The sequence below is a fragment of the Carassius carassius genome, chromosome 49, assembly GCF_963082965.1.
Source record: "Carassius carassius chromosome 49, fCarCar2.1, whole genome shotgun sequence".
Lineage (NCBI taxonomy): Eukaryota > Metazoa > Chordata > Actinopteri > Cypriniformes > Cyprinidae > Carassius > Carassius carassius.
Window position 1 is genome coordinate 8,973,178 of NC_081803.1, and position 24,610 is coordinate 8,997,787.

Here is a 24,610-nt window from a genome sequence, read left to right on the forward strand (position 1 = left end):
GAGCGTGCCGTTCACAGACACCAGAATGAACGAGTTCACAGTAACGTTCATCAGGCAGTAATACAGCACGTTCAGTGCACGTTCAGTTCACGTTCGCCCAAAATATGAACGAGTTCATGAACTATCGTTCAATGAACGCGTTCAGGCACAACACTGCAAGTATGGTATAACCCATATTCGGAAGTGGTGCTCTGCATTTAACCCATACAAGTGCACACACGCAGCAGTGAGTAGGGAACACACACACACACTTACTGTGAACACACACGGAGCAGTGGGCAGCTATTTGCTCCAGCATCCGGGGAAAAATTGGGGGGGTTCACTGCCTTGCTCAAGGGCACTTCAGCCATGAGTATTGAGGGAGGAAGAGAGCACTATTCATTCACTGCCCCCACCTACAACTCATGCTGACATGAAGGGTCTGGAGAGGTTCTGCATGAAGGAATGGACTCTGATCTCCTGTCAGATGTTCTTTGCAAAAAGTATTGGATAAAAGGGGATGATTAATTTATTAATTGTGACCAATGTATTTTAGAGAAAAACATTTATTTCATAATGAGATTTCGCTCCCATTTTTAAATTATTATTCTCCAATCAAAGGTTATATTTTAGTAAATTTTTAAAAGGATTCTTTGATTTTATTTACCAAGGGTGTAAGTTTTGTAAGAGTTTGTAAGCATTTTTATGTTCTTTCTTTCACATTTCTACAGATTTTTGTCCATAGATAAATAAATAAAAACAAATAATAATAGTAAATATAATTCATTTGGCCTCAAGATTGTAGCTAAACTCAGTCTGTTCTGGTGGAGCTTCCAAAATCTCCCACTGTGTGGCATCAATGAGCTTATAGTTGATCTGTCTGTATTTCTGTGGGTCTTTCTGCCTCTGTCTGCGCACCTCTTCATAGAGACTCTGAAATACTGGCTGAGGAGGTGTGAATCGGCCCACCTTGGCCAGATCCATGTAATAATCCCACTGATCTTTGTCCAAATTGAGCAGGTGCTTCACCTGCACACCTGTGTCTTGTTTTCGTTGCATCTCTCTCTGCACCTCCTTCTCCATCTCTTCCTGGGTGGGCAGCTCTACTGAGCCCTCCAGGACAGCAAGAGCGAACTTAACCTATTGATAAAAACAGGAACATTAAAAGTGAGAATCAATCAATATCAATATTCAAATTTTACTGTGATTAATCTCTGCTCACCTGACAGTCAAAATGTATGAAAGGGCAAATAAGTTTGCAAGTGCCTATAAAGAAAATTGAAGGGAAACCAGGGGGCAGCAAGTACTTGTACAGTGGAGTCACAAAAAAATCCTGTACATCCAGTCCTAGGTCTGATGGACAAAGGAAATGGAAGTTAAGTTTGTATCCTGTACAGAATAGAAGAATATCAGCCTGGGTCACTGATCCATCCTGGAACTGTAAAGATCCATCCTCTGAAACCCCAATGACAGCGCTAGCCTGCCGGATACCCAGACGTGGAGGTAAGGACATGGGTGGTGTGCTATGACTTAGAATCACCTAGAATGAGAAAAACATTTGTGGATGAAAAATAGAGAAAACATTAACTCAATCTCAGTCACTTATCAGTGAGGCCAAGCATCACTTTTCACTCCACACAGATACTAGAGACTAATTGGAAGTGATTAAGAATTTAAATATTAAACACTGAGATGGATAGAATGAAGAACGCAAAGTTAGATTTTTTCCAAACCCATGACAACTTTCTTTTGTGAAACCCAAAAGGAGAATATTCATATAAATTTTTGAGACAATAAAAATGGATTGGTGGGAAGGTTTAGTGTCACAATGAGATGGAAGTAGTGACGGATCTTTTCTTCCATATTGTTCATCTGAGTGTAACAAAATATTGAGAAAAAAGTTAACTAAAATAAAAAATAATAATAATAATAAAAAAATATATATATATAAACTTAAACTTGTTTTATTGCAGCTAGTTGCCAAGGCAACATATCTAATTAATATTTAGTTTAAAAGTTGTCATCCATACTTATTTTCTAAAGTTATAAGTAATAAAATAACCACAACTGGAAAGTTAATAAAAACTATATACAGTAGAAAAAAAGGGAAATATTAAAATCTAACCAAATTAATAAAATATTAATAAAACCTATAATAGCATATCAAGGATACTAAAACTTCACTGTTTAGAATATTGCACATCACTTTAATGTGCTCTTTTGTGTTCCACAGAGGAATGAAAGTCATTTGGCTCTGGAACAACATGAAGGGTGAGTATAATGATAGATGTTCGTTTTCAGGTGACCAACCCTTTAATTTACATCCAAATAAAGCTGCTGCATGCACTTAAAATAGTATGTGACATTGTAAAAAAGGGAGCTAAGTCACAAACCTGAGCATTAACTTGGGCTATCTCAATGGAAATATCCACACCGGATGCTCTGGCCCCCAAGACCACAACAGACTTGTTGGTGAAGGGCTCTGGATAGCGGTACCAGTGGCTGTGTAAGAATTTCCCTGCCAAACAGCAGTGGAAGAAGGTAAAGATAAATGCAAGAAGATGAGAGACAGAGAGATAAAAGGGGAGAGTAATGAGACTAATGGTTGGGGCTTTCAGGGTTATGCATTTGTAGTGATCAGTGATCATTTGTTGTACATTTAAAATGCTCTATTCCAGGAATGTAGGGCAGGTGGGGGTCGGAGTAATGCCTGCAGAAAGAGGAAGGAAATATGAGTCAGCGCTGAGATGCTAAAGGGCTCCTGTGGTCTTCTGAATTCCCTCACAGAAATGCCACATGAATGCATAACATAATACCCATTCACATCACCTCAGCGAGAATTCAGCCAGATAAAAGCCTCTGGGTATATTATGGGGTAAATGTACATGTCACTATTTGAATAATGCTATGCATTTAGAACATCACTGCAGAGATTAGATGCTGTTATGTCCATTTGAGCATGTCTGGGAGATAAAAGGACTCTTTAAGATGGCATCCCTCACCCGTTACAGACAAACACAGAGTCGAATGTCTGCTTGTTCTGGTCTCCACATGTGCTGCGTGAAATTACCTCCCACGTCACAGCTCCCCCCGTCTCCGTCTCCATGGAGACGGGCTTCACCTTTTCCACCACGGTGTTGAACTGTGAGGGACAAAGCAGTCTGTCATATGCAATATTCTTGCTTCCGTTGGTAAGAAAAACACTTAGTAACACTGAGAATGTTTCTACTGTGGTCTCGAAACACACTTGATGGGTCCTTGGATTTTGTACTGACATTGATGCCTTTGACTAGCAGGGGTCAGTGATACCCGATCAAAGAGACTATCCATAATTATCTCAAATTTCTGGCCACAAGCAGTTCTACAACAATATTCCCCCAATAGCCATTTTTATTTGACTAATACGTTTTTTTTAAAGTCTTATGTAGGTGGACTAAGAGATGTCAGTAAATTACAGATTTACTGAGTGATGCATTGGTTTCTCAGATTTAAAATAATAGGACACATGCCAAATAGCATTTGTAACATGATGATTTACCCACAATTTCAAAGACAGTGACAATATCAAATGTGTGAAGACAAGTCAATATATATTTTTTTATACTACCATACATACCATACTCATACATGCACAATTTCCAATACCATCAGCTTCCCTCATTATTATGATTTTTTTTCTGTTCCAATCCTCAAATATCTAGAGACATTATGTTTTGGTTTTGCAGAATATACAGTCACAGAGATAGTGATGGGCTGGTTTTGAACAATAGCTTAACGATGAACTGGAGTCGTGTCGATTACTTTTGTGATGCTTTTATCAGCTTTTTGGACTCTCATGAAGTGACGTGACATACAGCCAAGTATGGTGACCAATATTCAGAATTCGTGCTCTGCATTTAACCCATCCAAAGTGCACACACACAGCAGTGAACACACACCCGGAGCAGTGGGCAGCCATATCCACTGATAAGCTAGTTACGTAATGCTACATTCCTCCAAACCTGTTCAGCAATTTTTCATTTTTCTATTTTTCAAATGTTGTAGTTTATTACAAACACAGAATTTAGAATTAAGACAGACATATACCTTGATATGACGAGCAATGTCATGTCTCTCACAGTATTTATCCAAATACTGCTGAACTGACGTATGGTGCAAAAAAGAAGGAAGGTGGTCATCAAAGGGAAAATCAGGGAACATCATAATCTCCTTAGGCAAATTGGTTCTTGAAACAGATATGAGATTTTATAGCACATAAAGTTATAAAATGTATAAAAATTTACATCCCCTGCTCAAAAACAAACAACTTAAACATCCGGCATTAAAGTCACAAAAACATCTTAAAGGCAGGTTTAATAAGTTGTTTTTATTCTCAGCAGGGATAGGAACAACTTTTGGCTCTTTACCTGAGATCTCTATACATACTGCTGTGGAAGGGATATCCATTGTCATATGTACCCACTTGTTCCTCATATAACCACGTCCCACCCAAATGATCGGTCATTTCATACACCACGGGTGGATCAAAGGCCTCGGGCCTAGACAGGATATGTTGAGCAGCACAAAGCCCCGCCGGCCCACCTCCTATCACCGCTACACGAGCTTTACTCCTCTGCTCCATGCTCCAGAGCTACAAGAAAAACGAACCCGATACAGAAAACACAGAGAACGATAAATAAAGAGTCAGAACAAAATAGCAAAAAGTATTTTCCGTTCCGATTTTATAATTCCTCATAATTTATGTAGCTAAAAGAATGATTCCCCACCCCCTTGACAAATGTGCGCATGCGCACTGATTGTCTTTATCAGCACACTTGCAGGTTTCATATGAGTCAGAAGCAATTACGTGTTCTGGATTGAAAACTCACTGCCGATAATCACTCACACACACTACACACAAAGCTGTTTACTGCAGAGATTTAGTGAGCATAATCCCCCATTTTGAAGGCCTTTCGAAAAGAAATGCTTGGTCACCACAACAGTTGAATAATGTGTCACTAATATGAACTTCGGTCATGTCTTTGAGTCAGCTGCCTCCAAACAATATGGATTTCTCCTGTGTTGTTTGCTGTGGGACGGCTGTATTGGCTGAAAGGAAAATCTTCCGGCAAGCTCACTTTATAACTGTCAGTTCTTATCAGTAACGAGACACACACTCTCATTGTATACGCCACTGCCAATTCTTTCAAAGTTTCACGATACAAACACATTTCCCTCGTTTCTTTTCCTAAGAAATTATCTGAATGGCTGTGAAGGGGGGCGGATGGGTCAGGGTAGGTCAGGGTATATTCTGGCAAACTGTTTACCAATCCTGTTTTGCAATCGGCAAAGCAAACTGTGGCACACGTGTACGCCACTACCAACACGCGATGGGTAACTCGCAAAGCACAATGTTCCTTCATGTTTTCCCCGCATGATACCATAGAAAGTACTTGGTTTGAGAAGTAGAAGGCGGGGCAACAGTTAAAAGTTTCAAAGTTAAAGGTTCAAAGTTAAAGTTCATGCAAACAGATATTAATAGACAAGTTTCAGTCAAATATTTATGGTTTAGGCCTATAACAAAACCCAGTGTTAAAGCAGAGCTCAAACACGATATAAGAAAAATCAGAGATGGTTTAAATGTCCTTTGAAATAACGCTAACCACTTTAAGTAGATCATTAATTATTAAATACATTTACATTAGGTCATCCGTGTTTGTTTGTTTTTTAAATAAAAAATTAAAATAGCTAAAATATAATTAGAATAGAGAGTGCTAGAGTTCAAGGGTCAAATAAAGATGGAAGAGATGCGTTTTTAGATGTTTCTTGAAGATGCATGTGCATTACTGCATGTAAAATATGTTTTGCTTTGCAATATAACAATTTTAAAGGTAACAATGCAATTAAAAAGGCAATGGTTGAAAAAATGTAATGTTTGTAATTTGTATTTTACCTGACAATTAGTCAAATATATTACACACTTTCACTATACTGAATTTATAGAACAGCTTTATTGCACAGCTGTACTGTAAAATGTAAGATCTAGTAGCAATACACACGTCAACAAATATGTACAGAACTACGAAATGACATATTTACATTATTTTTTACAGTTTTTACATTTATTAATATTGAATTGGCTAGAGGAGGGTGAGCAGAATTTAGCTGCCTATTTCTTTAGGTTGGAAAGGCAGCAAGATAAAAATTATATTCAGCAACTATGTATTGATAGGAAAATAACTTTAAGATAATTACAGATTTTTGTGCTAAGTTCTTTAATGATTTATATTCTTCCAAATTCTCCCAGCAGAATTTTTTGATTCTTAATTCTCACATAAAATAAATGAATAGCCTAAAGAAGAATGTCGTCTTTGTGATGAATCAGCATATAATCAGTGTTTCATCCTAATCAATTTTTTATTTAATATTGAAATATCCATTTATCTCATGAATTTACGTCATACCTGCACTCACTAACTGGAAATAAACCAGAGATGATTCTATCAGTGTCCGCAATTTACTTTCCCATTAGGGGCAACTGATTTTTATTAACGATTTAAACAGAATGTCATATTAGGCCTAAATATGTATGTCAACCTTAATGTTAAATTATTAAATGTTACTGTTAAATTAGAAAACATGTAATATGACAATAGGCTGTTACCAATTAAATCAGTATTAATCAAGCTTTCAGAGATAGAAACTGCATCTGCAGCCTTTACATAACAATTATAACTGTATAATGAAAAGAGATTAATGTTTTATACATAATTTTAACACAGAAATATGTAATGACAAAATGAGATTATAAAAATAGTTTTACTTTTGTAGCTCTTCACCAAATAGAACTATTTACCGGCTCAGGGTACTGACCCGCCAAAGACTGTTCGATTAGAGACGAAACTAAGATGCACTGGGTTTATAAGACTAACCCATTTATTGTCACCACTCAACAGACTGTTTGGTCGTGGCTGTGGGTTTTCTACAAAAAAATAAAACAATGACATAAACATGAATATACATAATAAACATGATAACAGTAAAAATAAACCACAACAAACTGGCAACAACGCAGCACAATAACTTGATAATTAAACATTAATATGAACATTATTTGCAAAAGATATGTAGAATACAAGGCATGCTGTAATTCTTATAAGCAGTGCACAGCTGTAACTTGATACCTTATTAGAGCCGTGCCACTTGTGAACACCACTCTGAGCTACGAGAGCGCATGCGCTTAGAAAGTTATGTTTATAACAGTATACTCATTAGATATAAAGAAATGGAGTGAACTCTGTTTCAAACGGGAACTTACCTTGTACTAATAACAACAAATGTTACTCAAGCACTCACCAGATATGTATATAAGCATATAAACAACGGGGTTACAATGTTTGCAATGTTACACACTTATTATGAATGCACGCATACACATATAGATATCGTTGCCTCATGGACATTAAAACATGTATCCAAAGGTGAATAAGTCTCTCATCGACTATATAATTAGCGATTCAAACTTACTTTTGCATTCACGCACAACAAATTGTCCAAAAGGCGATCTATGAACAGTCCAAAAACAATAATGTTGCAGAAACTTAAGCGTCCACCCGTATCCTGCACTGAACTTCAGTCTCTGTGAGGGCGGGGGGAATCACGTGGTCAAGGTTTCTGGACGCTGATTCGCTCAGGTGAAGTGGTCTGTGTATGTACTTGTTTCAACATGTAGAAGGAGAGATTTAAAATAGAGTTAGAATAATAGAAACCCATAGCCTTTTTTACAGCCGCCCCCAGATTTCCATAAGGAAATATGTACTTATACAAAAAGGCCTATTTTATTGGTTGAATTTACAATTACTTTAATCAGAAATAGCAGGTAATTGTATAAGGCGTGCGACCTGTCTAGTGTAAGCCTTCTCTCCCACCTGAACTTTGGCTGTCCTCACTCTGGTGTCAGCTCCAGGGTATACTTCCGACACCTTCCCCACTGGCCAGAGAGCTCTGGGTATTTGCGGATCAATGATCAGCACCGTAGTGCCAACCTGGATGTCTGGAGTATCCTTTTGCCATTTTTGACGACTTTGAAGACCAGGGAGGTAGAATTTGACGTAATGTCTCCAAAATTGGTTCACAAGGATTTGGCTGTGGCGCCATCGACGCCGACTTATCAGTTCCGATTGTGGGTATACTGTCAGGGGGAGTGATGCATCCGGCCGCCCCATTAGGAGACAATTTGGAGTAATAGGTTCAGGATCGGAAGCATTACATGAAGTATGTTTCAATAGTTTGGAGTTCAAGTTCCTTTTTGTACCGAGTTTGTGCCTTGGTGAACTGCCTGGAGCCAGACTGTGGAGGATGTCGATATATACTGCTCTTGTAGTGAGGCATTTGAATATTATTCCCCATTTCTTCTCACTGTGCTGACCTGTTCTGATAGTATAAGGACCGAAGCAATTCACGCCAGTGGAGAAAAAGGCAGGCTTGAAAGCTCGAAGTCTTACGAAGTTCATTACTGTCTAGTTCCTTTGAACTGGGGCATTCAGGCCACAGATTGGGTGGATCTTTCAGAAAGAGTGGTCCTTGGTACCAGTGACTTTCCGGGCCAAGCTCACAAAGACTCCTTCCCCGAGTGATGTAATCAGCTGGATCCTGGATCTCTGCGACCGAGTCCCCACAAATACTTTGAACCAGCATGAGTCGGATTGTAACCATGTGAGGACAGTGGTAGAGTCAGTCCACAATAGAGCTATCTTTACCCAAACCCGACGGGACCCGAAGTATCATCTTACATGGGCTCGGGCCGGGCTAGGGCTTGCGCTCCGGTTTGCGAGTTAAACGTGCGGTCATGTGATGTGTTTCGATTAGCGCGAGAAAGATGAGAAAATGGATGCTGAGTAGGTGTAACGGAGGCTTGCCTCTGGTGATTACATTTTGGTTGCACCAGCAACTAAAGCAAAGTCTGAGGTGTGGAAAAGTTTTGACCATGTTTATAATGAGAATAATAAGTGATTAATGACGCACCATCAGTGAGTGCAGGAACGCGCTGAAGCCATCTACAGTGGATTTAATCTTTTTCCTCCACAAAAACATGTAGGATTAACCTTATCTTTGTGAGTAAAGATTTTTCAAATGATAACTAAATATTAATTGAGTCTTAAATGCATAATGTGGACTGAGTATATATACGCTAATGTTGGCATTATTCTTTCTGAGATATGTACCCCAACCCAGACTCATTCTTGACACAAGTGTTATTCCACAGGTGTTGTACAATGATCTTGGCGTGAGTGGTATACGGGATGAGGTAACCTAACGGGTCGTACTGGCTGGTTTTACAACTGTCCTTAGCACGGTATTTGTAGGAGATTGTGTCAGACTGATGGTTCCAGAGGAGCCCCAGTGTTGATTCATGGATGTCTGTTCGGCCTTGCGAAATCCAGAGTTCTGCACTGTCTGATATGGAATTGTGTGGCAGGTGACTTATCATTGAAGGGCCAGCAGGCTCTTGATTCTGTCAACAAAGCACTTTGCCTCTTCTGCTGAAGTGAAGCTTTGTAAGCAGTTATCTACATAAAAGGATTTCAGCACAGAATTACAGACATCATCTCCGGGCTGGCTATGATCCAGGGCATGTTTCTGGAGTGCAAAGATGGCACAGCAGGGGCTGCAGGTGGTGCAGAAAGGAAGCACCTGCCATTCGTACACACTGGGTAGTTCCTGTGCGTTTAGATCTCTCTAGAGGAAACGCAAGAGTGGTTTGTCTTCTGGGAGCAGTCTAACTTGGTGGAACATCCCCTTGATGTCGCTGCTGACTGCCACTGAATGTTCCCTGAATCTGAGTAACACAGTAAGTAGAGATGGCCCCAACACTGGTCCTGGGAGCAGAAGCTCATTCAGGTTTTGTCCATGATATTGGAATGAGCAGTTGAAATCTATCCTGTTTTTCCCATTGTGATGCACCATGTGGTGTGGGATGTACCAGGAGCCAGACATGTCTGTTACAGAATCTTGAGGAAAATTGTTAACATATCCTGCTTGTACCAGTTTTGCAATCTCTTTGGTATAAGCGTCTGCTTGCTGTGTATTTCTGGCCAGTCTCTTTTCAGTGGCCCTCAGCTGCGATAAGACGGCTTCTTTAGGTGCTTTGAGTTCGGGTATGTTCTTGACATGCAGGAGAGGGGTTGCATATCGTTTGACACCCTCCACTTCAACCCTTATTGTCTTCCTTTCCAGAAGTTCCACTGCCTCTTGGTCCTGTTTGGATCTGATGCACATCTTTTCATTATGCCAGGGTAGTAAGTCCATCTGCCATAATTTCTGTACTTGCCTGTAGAGATCAGCTTCTGGGAATGAGACTGCAGTAAAGAGACCGTGTTGTTCAGTCATGTCCTTCCGTAAGTGTTGGATCGGACCCTATAATGTCCAACCAAAATGTGTCTTTATGGCAGCTGGGTCCCCCTGGAGGCCCTAGCCTAACTGGTTCCACAGGAGTGATAAGATGGAGATAATCCGATCCAATGAGCAACACAGGACAGACCGCTTCAAAGTCATGCAGTGGAAGTCCTTTAAGGTGCTGATATATCTCTCCCTCAGAGTCTTCATTGGGTGTGAATGTTCTGCCAAGCTTAGCTGTTGAGCAGTGAACACCTTTGATGTGATATCTTTTAGTCGGCTGAGCAATTGGTGAGTTCACAAATGAGACTGCTGCTCCTCTCAGAACTTGTAGCTCCTGTCTGATTGTTCTGAGTGGGAGATCTTCAGGCTGACCTTTGAGGCCCAACTGCTGAGCTGCATTGTGGAAGAGGATAGTTCTCTCCTATCCATCATCCTGGATTGCGTATGCATTCAACCTTCTCTTGCCATTTCTGAGAATCACTTTGCTGATTTTAAGTAGAACCTTCCTGCTGGTAGGCGGTTTATGAATCAGGAGAATCTCATTCATGGTATTGAATAGACAGCTGTTGGTATCAGCAGTTTCATCTTTAACAAGCTTTGGATTCTCTGGCTACCCAGCACTGATGTCATGCAGAGCCATAACGTGTCGATTGCTGCACTGTCTGCAGCACATCTTCAGGTTACATTCTGCAGACTTATGAGTTCTGCCACAACGCCAGCATCTATTATTGTCTTTGACCCAGCTTTGTTTTTGCTCTTTAGTAAGCTGTTTGAAGTTGTTGCAGTTGTTGAGGGAGAGCTTACTGTTGTCACAGTAGGGGCAGTAGGGTCTCAGAAAACTGGTAGATGGTGGAGTAGACAGTGTAGACTCAGGAATCACCTTCTCAGTACCCAGCAAAATTGTGGTGCTTTTAGTGGCTGGCTTAGACTCTCTGAAAGTCTCTCTTGTTCATGTTGAGGGTCCTCTGCGCTGATTGCTTACAAACCTTGTAGTGTCCTCTTGAACTTCAATTTCAAACTCCAGCCATTCTGCAAGATCCAGAAGATTAGGGATGGGTACACAATGTGGATGCGCAAACCTCCGAAACCCGGATCTCAGGTCATGGGGAAGCTTTCCAAGTAGCTGAGAAACATGATAACCACATTGTAACTCGTGAGTGCCCTTCCTGCCTAACTGCTTCAGCATGCCAACCAGTGAACGGACTTTAAGAGTGAAAAGAAAAGACGAAAGGCCTTCTGGTTTCCACTAGCTATGCTTGGGCCATCCATTAAGTCTGCAATGCGCTGGAGAGCCAGTTGATGTGGCTGGCCATACTGTTGGTCTAAAGCAGCCATTGTCCTTGTGTAACTATGTTGAGAATGGCAGTATGAGTCAGCAATTAATAAAGCCTCCTCTAACTTCAGATGGTCCATCAGTATCTGAAATTTGAACCTTTCCATCGTATTAGCTGGGAGGACATTCTCCAAAGCAATTTTTAACCGCGAGAACTCTCTTGGGTTGGGATGTATGAAGTCAGAGTTCGTAGGAGTTGGACCTCGATACATCATTTCTTACTCAGGCAGAGGTGGTGGAGTAAGTGACCAGCATGGTATTTGTGGATGCCTGGCAGTGTCTTGAGATTCCCTATATGGAGAATTGGAAGGGTCCTGTCTATGGGAATATTGCACATTGGATCTCTGACCCGTTTGTGGCATATAATGGAAGGAGGCGTTCTGTTTGGTAAGGGGGGCGGATACTGGAGTTGGGCTTCGAAACTTGTTCTCAGTCTGATGCTCCATTTGTAGTCTGAGGCGTTGAGCTGGTACAGGTTTGCTGCTCATTTCCACAGAACGTGCCTGTGGCTGGACCCATGGTGCAGGTATAGAACGACTGGAGCTATGCTGCCTTGGAGGGGCAACAGATGAAGGTGGATCGTAGGTGCTTCATCTGTTGTTTGAGCTGAGAACGCTCATTTACGTATTGATCATTTGCATTCTGGAATGTGTTTCTTTCCTGCTGTATCATATGCAGGGCTATGGGGAGATCCTTATTCTCTCTCATTATGATGTCTGATGCAGATTCATGCTCGTCGCCAGACCACTGTAGCGGACTGTCTACTTCATAACCTGGTAACAATGGAGTAAAGCCAGTTGTGCCTTCCTCTGCTTCGTCGCCTTCAGCCAGTCTGGTTGTAATGGATGAGTGGTGACATGGGTTGTGTAACAGCCTTAGGGAGGGTGAATCCAGTGAGATCATACTCATCGTAAAGTGCGTGAAGGACCGTCTGCCGCGCGCAATTGGCTCATCCTCAGAATGTTGTGATATCTTCTATCTCTCTGGCAAGGCCAGGCTCCGCCTCAAAGGACCATATTGTTTACTTTTGTAGCTCTTCACCAAATAGAACTATTTACCGGCTCAGGGTACTGACCTGCCAAAGACTGTCCGATTAGAGACGAGACTAAGATGCACTGGGTTTATAAGACTAACCCATTTATTGTCACCACTCAACAGACTGTTTGGTCGTGGCTGTGGGTTTTCTACAAAAAAATAAAACAATGACATAAACATGAATATACATAATATACATGATAACAGTAAAAATAAACCACAACTAACTGGCAACAACGCAGCACAATAAATTGAACTTGATAATTACAGTAGTATGACATTAATATGAACATTATTTGCAAAAGACATGTAGAATACAAGGCAGGCTGTAATTCTTATATTATAAGCAGTGCACAGCTGTAACTTGATACCTTATTAGAGCCGTGCCACTTGTGAACGCCACTCTGAGCCACGAGAGCACATGTGCTTAAAAAGTTATGTTTATAACAGTACACCCTGGGGTTAAAGTGGGCCGGAACGGTCAGGAACTGCGTTCCGGCACGTCAGATAAATTAATAAATAAATAGATTCATTAATATCAATGATAGAGCGATGGTAGGCTATAGTTAAAAAAAATGTTGTGTGTGCACTATCAAATTCCAACCAGCCTGGTGCTTCTGATCTGAAGGAGTCTTTACGCATCAAGTAATATCACCCCCTGGCCCCACCTTCACAAACACGATTCCCGACGTGTGTTATGTTCTGCGTCATGGTTCTCCTGTCTGATTTGAGGGCATCGCCGGTTAAACGCAAGTCGTGGTGTTTACAGTTGCTGTTCTAGCCATAGCTAGTGGATGTTGCAGTGGAGTTAAAAGTCTAAGGTGAAGTAGGCTAATGTCAAATTTCCATGATTTAGACAGGGCAACAAACACAAGTTAAAGAACAAGCAAGGCTCCGAGTTAGACTATTATTTGCAGGGTGGTATGGCTCTGTTCATCAGCTAGTCAGTGAGGAATTCACAAAGGATATTTTTGTAAACAAAAACTGAAACTAAGACTTAAACTATTGGTCAATAAACATTTTCGTTATTAATAAGCTCTTTACTGTGGCGGAAAATCTGGCCTGTGGCTGTTTAGGGAAATGCCTGTACGCGCGTGAAGTTGCTGAGGCGATTAACCGCTCAATGAAGGACCGTAACCTTGAACACATCGCTAACGTTGTTAGTTCTAAGCGGCTGATCATAAAGGATGCTTCTGTGGCAGTGAAATAGAAAATAACACAGGTTATGAGACAGAAGTTGAACTTTAAACTTGAGCACTGCATTTTTAGTTTCTTGTGCGAGACGCAGGTGCAACAGCAAAACAAGTCCGTCAAGCACAAAAAAAATAAATAAATAAAAAACTTTATTGTAGCCTATGTTTGAGATGTCATATTTTCACGAAGGCTGACAGGCTGAAATGTGCTGTTATTATCTTTGTTTTTTACAAAACATTGCTAATAATATTACCATCCATGTGGAGAGACTACAATGTAGAGAATACCAGGACACACACACACACACACACACACACACACACACACGCACGCATACACAAACAGACAGACACACACGATTTCATCTGTAATATGAATTAGTTTGTCTGAACTTTTCATAGTTTTTACTTGTATACTTTTAAGTTGCATTTTTTTTTTTCAATCTCAAACCATTATTTTATTTTTATTATTAAGATGCCTCCACAAGGGTTAACTAATCTGTGCAAAAAATGTAACTTTGATGAAATTAAATGTCTTGCTTTGGTCTTCACTGGAAGTGTTCTGTTTGCTCTGCTAAACTATAATTACTAATAAAATAATATTATATAATTACTAAAACTGAAACTAAAACGAAATAAAATAAAAACTATATAGAAATGTGTTTGCAAAATAAAAAATAAACTAAAACTTACAAAACCATTGATGAAACTAACTGAAATTTAAAAAAAATTGAAAACGATATTAAAATAAAAACTAATTTAAAAATGCAAAACTATCATAACTTTGTGACAAACGTAAGGTTAACTGCAGAGTAGTTGGCTAGCTAGAAAGAGACAAAAATGTCCATGAATAGTAATTACACAGAATAAAGCAGTCTGTGAAAACAAAACAAAACTAAATAAAACCATTCAAATATCAAGTAAATAAGTATTGTGATACTTGGTGCCACAGTGACACTCTTGTCTCAAAAATTTTCTATACCTCAATACGTTGTCCCACGGCGAGTAATTTTTTGTTTTCCCTGTTGCACCTACACAAAATTTGAGGGTTCCCCCACCTGCCAAATCCCACTTTAACCACTGAGTATACCCGTTACCGTTAGATATAAAGAAATGCAGCGAACCCTGTTTCAAACGGGAACTTACCTTGTAATAATAACAACAAATGTTACTCAAGCACTCACCAGATATGTATATAAGGATATAAACAACGGAGTTACAATGTTTGCAATGTTACACACTAATTATGAATGCACGCATACATATATAGATATCGTTACCTCACGGACTTTATAACTTGTATACAAAGGTGAATAAGTATCTCATCGACTATATAATTAGCGATTCAAACATACTTTTTCATTCACGCACAACACTTTGTCCAAAAGGCGATCTATGAACAGTCCAAAAACAATAATGTTGCAGAAACTTAAGCGTCCACCCGTATCCTGCACTGAACTGCAGTCTCTGTGAGGGCGGGGGGAATCACGTGGTCAAGGTTTCTGGACGCTGATTCGCTCAGGTGAAGTGGTCAATGTACGTACGTTACTTGTCTCAACCATAGACTGTGTATGTACTTGTCTCAACAATAGACTGTATAAAAACAGGTCTCAACATGTAGAAGGACAGATTTAAAATAGAGTTAGAATAATAGAATCCCATAGCCTTTTTGTAACAGAAATGATAGGCCTACTTTATGATACTTATGAAAGTAATATCATCACTAGGTTGCGGTAAGTCACCTTGTTAATAAAGAAGCCTTTTATCTAATTTATTCGATCAAGATTCTGATTCATTCAGGAATAAATTCAAGTGTCTGTCTTTTAATAATTGGTCACTGAATTGTCTATAATAATGGGATTCAGGAAGCAGATATCAGGATTCAGGAATGATACACCACTCCATGACTCTGGTTTGATGACATAAAAAAGAATACCCCCCCCCCCCCACACACACACACACCATTCACTTCTACCACTTACCTATGCCATACAATGTAACTGTACAAATAATGTAAATATGTAACTTTACATAATTCTGTACACATTTGTTTACATGTTTGCATCTAAATAAAAAAAACACTTGACCCTCATTTCCTCATTACTACTACCCCAAAGAGAAGCATTTATGAACATATCAATGCTCCCATTTGAAGTAATCATAATGGGTTGAATACTTACTCTCCGTTCGTTTTCTAACTACTTGTTTTTCACACACACACACACACACACACACACACACACACACACACACACACACACACACACACACACACACACACATATATATATATATATATATATATATATATATATATATATATATATATATATATATATAAACACTTGCTTTCTATATTTTTATATTCTAACTATTTGATTTGTGTGTGTGTGTGTGTGTGTACACTAGTAATCATTTGAAGTGGATCAAATCCATAAATCAAAGTGTCCTAAAACCAAAATGCGATATTGTCTTAGGACAACTTTAATGAACTTTTTGATCCACAAATGTTGACTGATATATATATATATATATATATATATATATATATATATATATATATATATACACATTTATTTATAATAAAAAAAAAACCTTGCTAACTGCGTTGGACTAACCAAGACTTGTCATAGCATTTGCATTTTATTGCTCTTTTGTCAGTTTTGACTGCTTTTATTGATCTCATTAGTAATAAAATCGTCTGCTAAATGTATATAATAGGCTAATTAATGATCTACTTAAAATTTCCACCACACCGAAACAAGTGGTTAGCGTTATTTCAAAGGACATTTAAACCATCTCTGATTTTTCATATTGTTATATTGTTATTGGACATACAGCAATTTAGCTTTCATATTATTAAAAAGTTAACCTAATTGTATGCTAAAATGTTTATTGAATTGGATAATGTCAGACAACTGAGATTAGCATTTGTGCTTGAGGCTAAAGTACAGATAATTGATGTTACATTACATAGCAAATCACCATAAAGATAATATTCAAGTTAATTATGTTTAATTAAGTTTAAATTGCATTGTTATACTTATGCACAATCCACTTGCAGGCTGTGTATATATATATATATATATATATATATATATATACCTATACAAGGCTTTTATAAAATGATTGTATGAAAAGTCTAGCATGTGTCTCCACATTTACTTACATTTAATGTTAATATTGAGGTTAACTGTCTGAAACCTTACTGGCTATAAATTAATGTAAGAAAGATGAAGGTACAACATTAGTCACTAGTTATGATGGTTTAGAATCCGATTGTCTGACTTCATGCAACTTTTAGGCGTATTTTTTTAGAGACTGAACACTTAAATGACGTAGCTGTCTGTCACCTTGTGCCACTTTAGATATACTACTGGTGATGCACATGGAAACCAGGAAAATGGCCCTAGTGGATTTAGGTCTCAGGGGATCGACCTGGTGGCTAGTTCCAATAACTGAGCTATATCACCTATATCACATAAAAACAATTGAACTGTGTTAGCCCACTTTAGACATCTCTTCCATTCCAAGTGGGCATTGTTTGCCCAGGATAAGTTATTTTGTGGGCCTTATGCCAATGATCTAAAGGGATCTTATGTGTGATTAGTACATTATCACTGTGGCAGGGGAGGTGTGGTTTAGCGAGGTCTGCGACGGGAGAGAGAGTGAGGAGATCAGCGGTGGTAAGTGAGTTAAGTGAGAAGCAGGTGTCACTTGTCTCTCACTTAACTCACTTACCACCGCTGATCTCCTCACTCTCTCTCCCGTCGCAGACCTCGCTAAACCACACCTCCCCTGCCACAATCACTATAACTTAATATTGTGTCAGTATTCATGCAGAAGGCTTGCTGTCACCAGTTTATGGATCACTCCTACTGTACTACTGTACAGAATGATCCTTCCATGCTTGTGTTAGCAGCCCACATCACATCACATCCTTAACCATTCAGCCACCACAATGAAAAAATGTCCATGCACAAATTACCCCCCCCCCCCAAAAAAAACCCAATTCAGGTCATTCATGAACATTTGAGTGCATGAGAACAATGCATTGAGAAAGGGAGAGAGAGAGAAAAATATGTTATAGCATTACAGTACACATATTTATTTATAACATGTTTATTTTAGAAGATGCCCTGAAATTTGCATTCGTCTCAGAGCTTTTGTTCAAGGGGTTGTTGATCAGTCACATCCGATGGAGTATAAAAAACCCTCAGGAAGATGAGGAGTCCTGTCCCACAGGTATACGTGGGATGGGAACATAAAATGAGTTTTAATCCAGATAACATATTCTTGTCATATTACTGGCTTGCATTTTGTTTCTGAAGCATTAATCTTTCATATATGTATAAAGATAATGTCCGTAGATTAGGCAGAATTAGCATCAAGCACACATGACAACATTGTACTTAACCTGATTAACCCCACCGGGAAAGACAAACCTCCTGCATCCACCTCCTCAGTCAATTATGTACTCGACATCCAAAATCATTAATGTTATTTACAGACAGCCTAACACACTGTTGGAAAGTGCGTTTACTCAAAACCCTGTAAGTCACAGGTTATTGACAACATATTTTACTTTACTTTTGGGAAAGCTAGTGACAGTGCTCAGATGCCTGAAACCAGTAAGTGCAGTCTTTATTGCTTTACAAAAAAACGTATACACCCTTAAGGTAATTAATGTGAGAAAGTGATTTTGTGATGTATAAAAATTAGTTTAATTTTACAATTATTTTAAATTAAGTTAAAAAATGTAAACAAAATTAAATTGTTTGAATATTTTTTTTTATCTTATTACATTTATTTATTTTCGGTTTCTGCAGGTTTGGGCCTACGTACAGTACACTACGGGTTTATTGTGAATCTTTATGAGCAACAGGTTGCAGATTCCCCGAAGGCCACTTGATGGCAGCAGTAAGTCACCCTCTCTGATTTGGCGCCTTAAAACATGATGACGGACATTATGTTCTGTGTTTGCAGTGGCAGGCTGTCGGTTGTCGGAGTGCGAGACATCCAAAAAAAAAATAATATGATGATTCCTTTCACCCTCCGATATGTGCCAATTGGAGATAAGAGGAAAGATGCTAGTCTCAGAAGAACGCGAATAAACTCTCTTGTGGGGGAAAAGACAGTGTTTGAGAGAGACAAGTGGTGGTTCTTTGTCTCTGACAAGCATGAGCTTTTAGCCCACCAGCATACAATGGTGTGGCCTTACCGTGGCGCGAGCATGTGAGCACCAAAGAAAATAAATGAACAAGAGGACATATAGGTGTATTCATTATATAACTGTGTCCAGTACAGGATAGGAGACATGGAGAAATGGATCTCTGCTTGTTCAAGAAAAACATAAAATTGAGAAGAAGGGCAAGAGCGACGAGAGGGTGAGGGAGACCGAAATAGGGAGAGGCAGAGAAATAGAAAGAATGAAGTGAATCAACCCATTTTTCTCCCAGACTTTGTATTTTACATTCAGCACAGGTCGCTTCCTGGCACTTCATGGTTTAGAGTCTTTCGACCCAGCCGTATGACGCACCGCTTCTAGATGAAGGGGACCTGCTGCTGCTCAAGCTGATAATGATAATAGTTATGATGATAACAGTAATAACCAACTTTCCATGTCGCTCTCATCCTGCCAGCTGCTTACGTGTAAGGATTATCAGTCGCTCTGACACACTAAAGTGGAGATGCTGCAGTACCCTGGGGCTCGAACGTGTGCGTGTTTCTGTGTGCTGGTGCATATGTGCATGCGTGTGTGTGTTTACATGGTGACGCCCTCAAATCTGTCCCCCTTGCCTCTATTTCCTGCCAATTACACTCTTGCCTGAGATTGGTGTCCCATTCAGCTGTAAGTCCTGTTCTGATGGTGCTCAGCTGTGGGCAGTTACCAACTTGCCCTTTTCACCTTTAGAGCCCCCATCTATTGGACATGTGCATCTAAAGGAGATTTAGGACCGATGATTCATAGTTCATTGTTTTATATAGCTAAACTGAATTTATGATAGGAACATGCAAGAAGATCCCTACTTGTACACTTGACCAACTAAGTAACTGAACATAAACTCATAAACACTTTAAAAAATAAAGGCTCCAAAATTGTTTTTTCGCAGTAGTGTTCCTTATTGGCACTGTTGGAACCTTCAACATTGCAACCTTGGAACACTGGAACCTTTCATTGTTCTTTAGAGTGAAAAAGGTTGTTTAGATTAAAGTGTTCTTCAACCTAAAAACAACATGGTTCTTTTAAGATCTGTTGACTAGGGGCTTTCACACCAGGTAGTAATAAGAGTTTGGTTATAGGAACTAGCCACCAGCGTGCTCCCCTAAAAACTTTTCCCCTAAGGCCATTTTTCTGGTTGCATTTGCACCACCAGAACTCCGACAACGATAATATGACATAATTTAAGCGCTTCAGTCAGCAACTTCAAAAACTCGATGATGGCGGACGGAGAAGTACCTGGACTTTGCCGTTGATCCATCTGTCCCTATTTTCCATGTTCCATTCACCATTAAAATTGGTGGGTGTTTCATATGCAGTATGTTCCCACTTATTTGGCTTGTTTGCGTGCCAGAACTTGATTTTAATTATAGGAAATGCCTTTTGGGGGGGAAAATTAGCTCCTTCGTTGTAGGGTTTACCCAGCATAAAATTAACTGTTGATTGGCTACATGCCATATAAAAACCTAGCACCTGTCATGTTTAAAAAGTTGTATAAACACACAGTTTACATATACTTACTCCATAAGATAATTCCACGAACACAGAAAACCATGATAGATTGACCAACGCTGAAGTCCAGGTATTTCTCTCTCCTCCAGCTGCTGACATTGTTGAATGGCGTCACTTTACGCTGGCTTACGTCACTCACGAATTCCTGGTGATGATGCAAGTGTAACCAGGAAAAAAGTGGGCCCTAGGAGAAAATTTAGTTCTTCAGGGACTGCCTTGGTGTCTAGTTCCTATAACTTAGTTCCTTTAAAAGCAACCAGTGCAAAAGCCCCAAAAGAACCATTGCACTCATGACCACTCTCTGAAAATTTTAGCATGGTGATGGATATGACAATGTTGATGTATTTGGTCTTGGTGGAATAGATCTGCTACTTTGCTGTTGAATTGCTGCTGCGGTTATTGGTTTAGTTGTAGATTATTGCTGCTGCTGCAAGCAAGTACATGAACTTGTTACTGCCAATGCATACGGCTATCAGTGCCTGGAGTATTTAAGACATAATGCTGCTGAACAAATAGCATATAAAATAACCCGTAACTGATCTAACCAGGTGGAGATGGGAAAGGAGGGTTTCAGAGAAACCCTGAAAGTGCACTGCAGGAATCTCTAGTGAATGTTAGCCAGCCATATAAGTGCAAGGCAGTAAGCTCATTGGCTGCATATGCAGCATGAACCAATCAGCTTGTGCCAAGTTGTTCAACTCTCTGAATATCATCAGTTACGTTAATAACCTTTCACCCGCGCCATCTAGAGTTTCATGACTGAAATATATATTTTTGATCTTAGTGTGATGATCAATAAAAAAAATAAATAATAAGAAACTTTTTCCACTATAAAATAACCTTTTGTGGAATGGAAAGTTTCCATGGATTAAAAAAAATTCTTCTTAGAACAATAGATGCAAATAACATTTTTTTTTTAAAAGAGTACATGTATTTCCATGGTAAAACAATTGCTGCTGTGATTTAATACAACACAAGTTGTTCAAACGATTTGTTGTCATAGCAGCTGTATGCTTTGTGCTTAGAGTCTGACTCATGGATACACTTTTGCCTCGCTACACATTTGCAGGTATTCCTGTCATGTCTCATATGCTGATGACTATGACGCTCTGACTCAGTAACTAAAAATAACATACTCGATTTGTACTCGCACAAATGCACAGAAAGGACTTCTGGTCTGAGATCATACTAATTTTGAGGTACGAGGATAAGCAATTAAGTCAATTAGCTGGTAGTTAAGCTTCTATTGAATTCTAAGAATAGTGTCTAAAAGTGCTGCTGGGGAAACGACATGTGAACACACGTTGCTTGTTGGCATTTTGGTTGAGGATAGCTCTTGCTTTCGTAATTAGCTTTCTTTGAATATGTAAATAAGCAGATGTTACTTTTAGTTAGTAGTTAGCTGCCAAGATTCCCAAACAGGTGTAATCCAGAAATTGGAGACTTAATTTGATCTGAATCCAGGTCTTTTATATCTCTCACTGAGGCTCAACAAAAAATATTTCTGCATTTATAGGTTTACAAAAAATGTTTAGTTTGAAGGTAATTTTTTTTGTTTATATAAAATATTAAAAACAATAGGAAAGTATTATTATAGAATACTGTTATATTATATCATTATGCATTTTATTTTTTATATTATGACCAACAAGTGTAGAAACTATTTTTATTTAGAAGTTGCTAGTAAATTTAAAGGTTAAAGACTATATTATTTTCTCGGAAAAAAAAAAAAAAAGAAAATCTAAATATATATATATATATATATATAAATCTAAATATATATATATATATATATATATATTTACAGTTTACTCTTTATTCTTACATAAATCTAATCAATATATTAATTTTTTTTCATAGCTGTGGAAGGTTCATGTTTCTTGTGTCCCTTGTTTCATTATTCTCACAAAATGAAAAATATATTACACTCAAATTATTACACCGTGTCCATTTGTTATGTAAATAGTGGGATTATGTACAGTCAGCTGGTCATTACATTATATTGTTATAATTTAGAATTATTTTAGTATCATCAACATTATATTAATTACATTAATTACATTACATTTTTAATATTTTGAGTCATTAAGGTTTTAGTCATTATAGGCCTAGTTATAGTTTTAGTAATTGTGTTGTATGTTTATATATATGTCTTTGGAATTTTACAATTTTTATTTTAGTTTTAGTCATTTTAGATATACTAAATTAAAATGAGAAACATTGTCTTGGCAAAAAGTGTTTATAGTTATCATTTAGTTTATTTCAAGTAATGGAAATGTTTATTTTATGATTTTAATTATATTATATTGGATGTAAAACTGTCAAGAATAGTCTCAGATATATTATATATAAAAAGTGCTCTATAGTAGACATAAAAATAAATTGCTGGGTCTCAAGAGGATAATCGTATCATAAAAGCATTTAACCTCCAGTTCCTCCAGGGGGACTGCTGCTACAACACTAAATCACTTCAAATGAAACCATCTACTCTGACAAATAATAATTCCTAATGTTGATATTAGGATATAAGATGTTTGTTTGCATTTTTAATTTAACAGCTAGAATGACTATTTAAAAATGTCACATGGAAAATCAACATGAGTTCAAAAGATGCAAGTATATTGCGAAATATTTCTGAATCTGTCTCCACATAATCATGAATCACTCAAGAGGCTGCAGTCCCAGGTGCTTGCTTTTTTATACAGTAATTAAAAGCCACGTCGTAAGAGCATGACGGAATTAATTGTAAAAAAATTGGGGCTCTTAGTGTGCAAATCTGCCTTGAAACAACAGAGATTTAATTACTGGTCATAAATGAAGGAAAAGACCCAGTGCCATTAGTTTTAGGGCGGTGGGCACTGGGGCTATTAATGGTGGGCTAAATTGGGCTAATTTTCAGTAAGGGCTGTGTGTGATGGAGAGGGAAATGGGAAGACAGAGAGAGGGGGAGTAGGAGAAAAGTTGGGCTGTAGATGGGGGCTGGGGGGGAGGGTCTCCATTTGTTTGGAAATGGTGAATAATGAATCCGCAGCCAAATTAAGTGTATGAGTCAAACATTTAGGAATTAGATGTTCTGTAAATGAAAGATGTTTATCATGACTGCCCTGCTTTCAGCTGCCTTTAAGCATCTTTAAACATGTGCCAGTGTTTCATTACAGGCCTGTCTTGACAGAGTCACATCGCCCGTCAAATGATAACCCTCTGCTCAGTGGGACAATTCTAATTTACGCACCTTTGTTCTGAAGGATTACTGCTTTCCTGTACTATTTTTGAAATCGCTAGAGGATTATGCATACCCTACTCCGACAGTAATAAAACCACAGATGATTTTATCAGAACATTACAGTAAAATTCATTGTAACAGACTCCCAAAACCAAGTCATAGGACTCATTTATAAAATAATTGATGGTACATTTAAATACTTGCATAACTTATCTTATCAATTATAATGGACAAAATAAAAACAATTTAATAAGGGCCATGGAACAAAAATACACTAAACATCTCAAGATATTTATTCATTTAAACATAATATTATTAATGAAAAGTTTAATAATCCAAATTAATAAAAATAAACAAGCCTCATACTTAAATCCTAAACAGCACTTTTTCACATATGAGCACACATGCTTCTTACATGGGCTTGTCACAGATGGGCACCTGAGCAGCCAAACACGCATGTGACAGCACTCGCTCGTCATCTCTGCTTTCCAGATAAAGACTGTGTGCGCTGTGATAACGGCCATCGTCTCGGCTCTAGTGCCCTTAGGGTTTTAGAGAGAATGGAAGAGGCTAATCTCAGACACAATAACCAGCAGAGATGACAGACCAGCACACTGCAGCTGTGTCACGCCACCATGCACACCACACATTAGCCATTCACCGAGGGGGAGAGGAGAGAATAAAACCTTTGTGAATACCGGGATTTGCCAAATAGCCAACCTCTTACGTGTGTACGT

General features: G+C 38.6%; 1 protein-coding gene across 1 annotated transcript; it reads right to left on the reverse strand.

The window, feature by feature from the left end:
• Positions 1–762: 762 nt before the first annotated feature.
• LOC132132347 (uncharacterized) lies at positions 763–15,352 on the reverse strand. The gene is made up of 8 exons (XM_059544725.1): positions 15,273–15,352; positions 4,386–4,609; positions 4,066–4,204; positions 2,982–3,121; positions 2,637–2,689; positions 2,373–2,497; positions 1,202–1,519; positions 763–1,119 (listed from the first exon to the last, which is right to left on the reverse strand). Exons 2-8 carry the CDS (start codon positions 4,598–4,600, stop codon positions 763–765), a joined length of 1,347 nt encoding a protein of 448 aa, XP_059400708.1. The 5' UTR covers positions 4,601–4,609; positions 15,273–15,352.
• Positions 15,353–24,610: the final 9,258 nt, after the last annotated feature.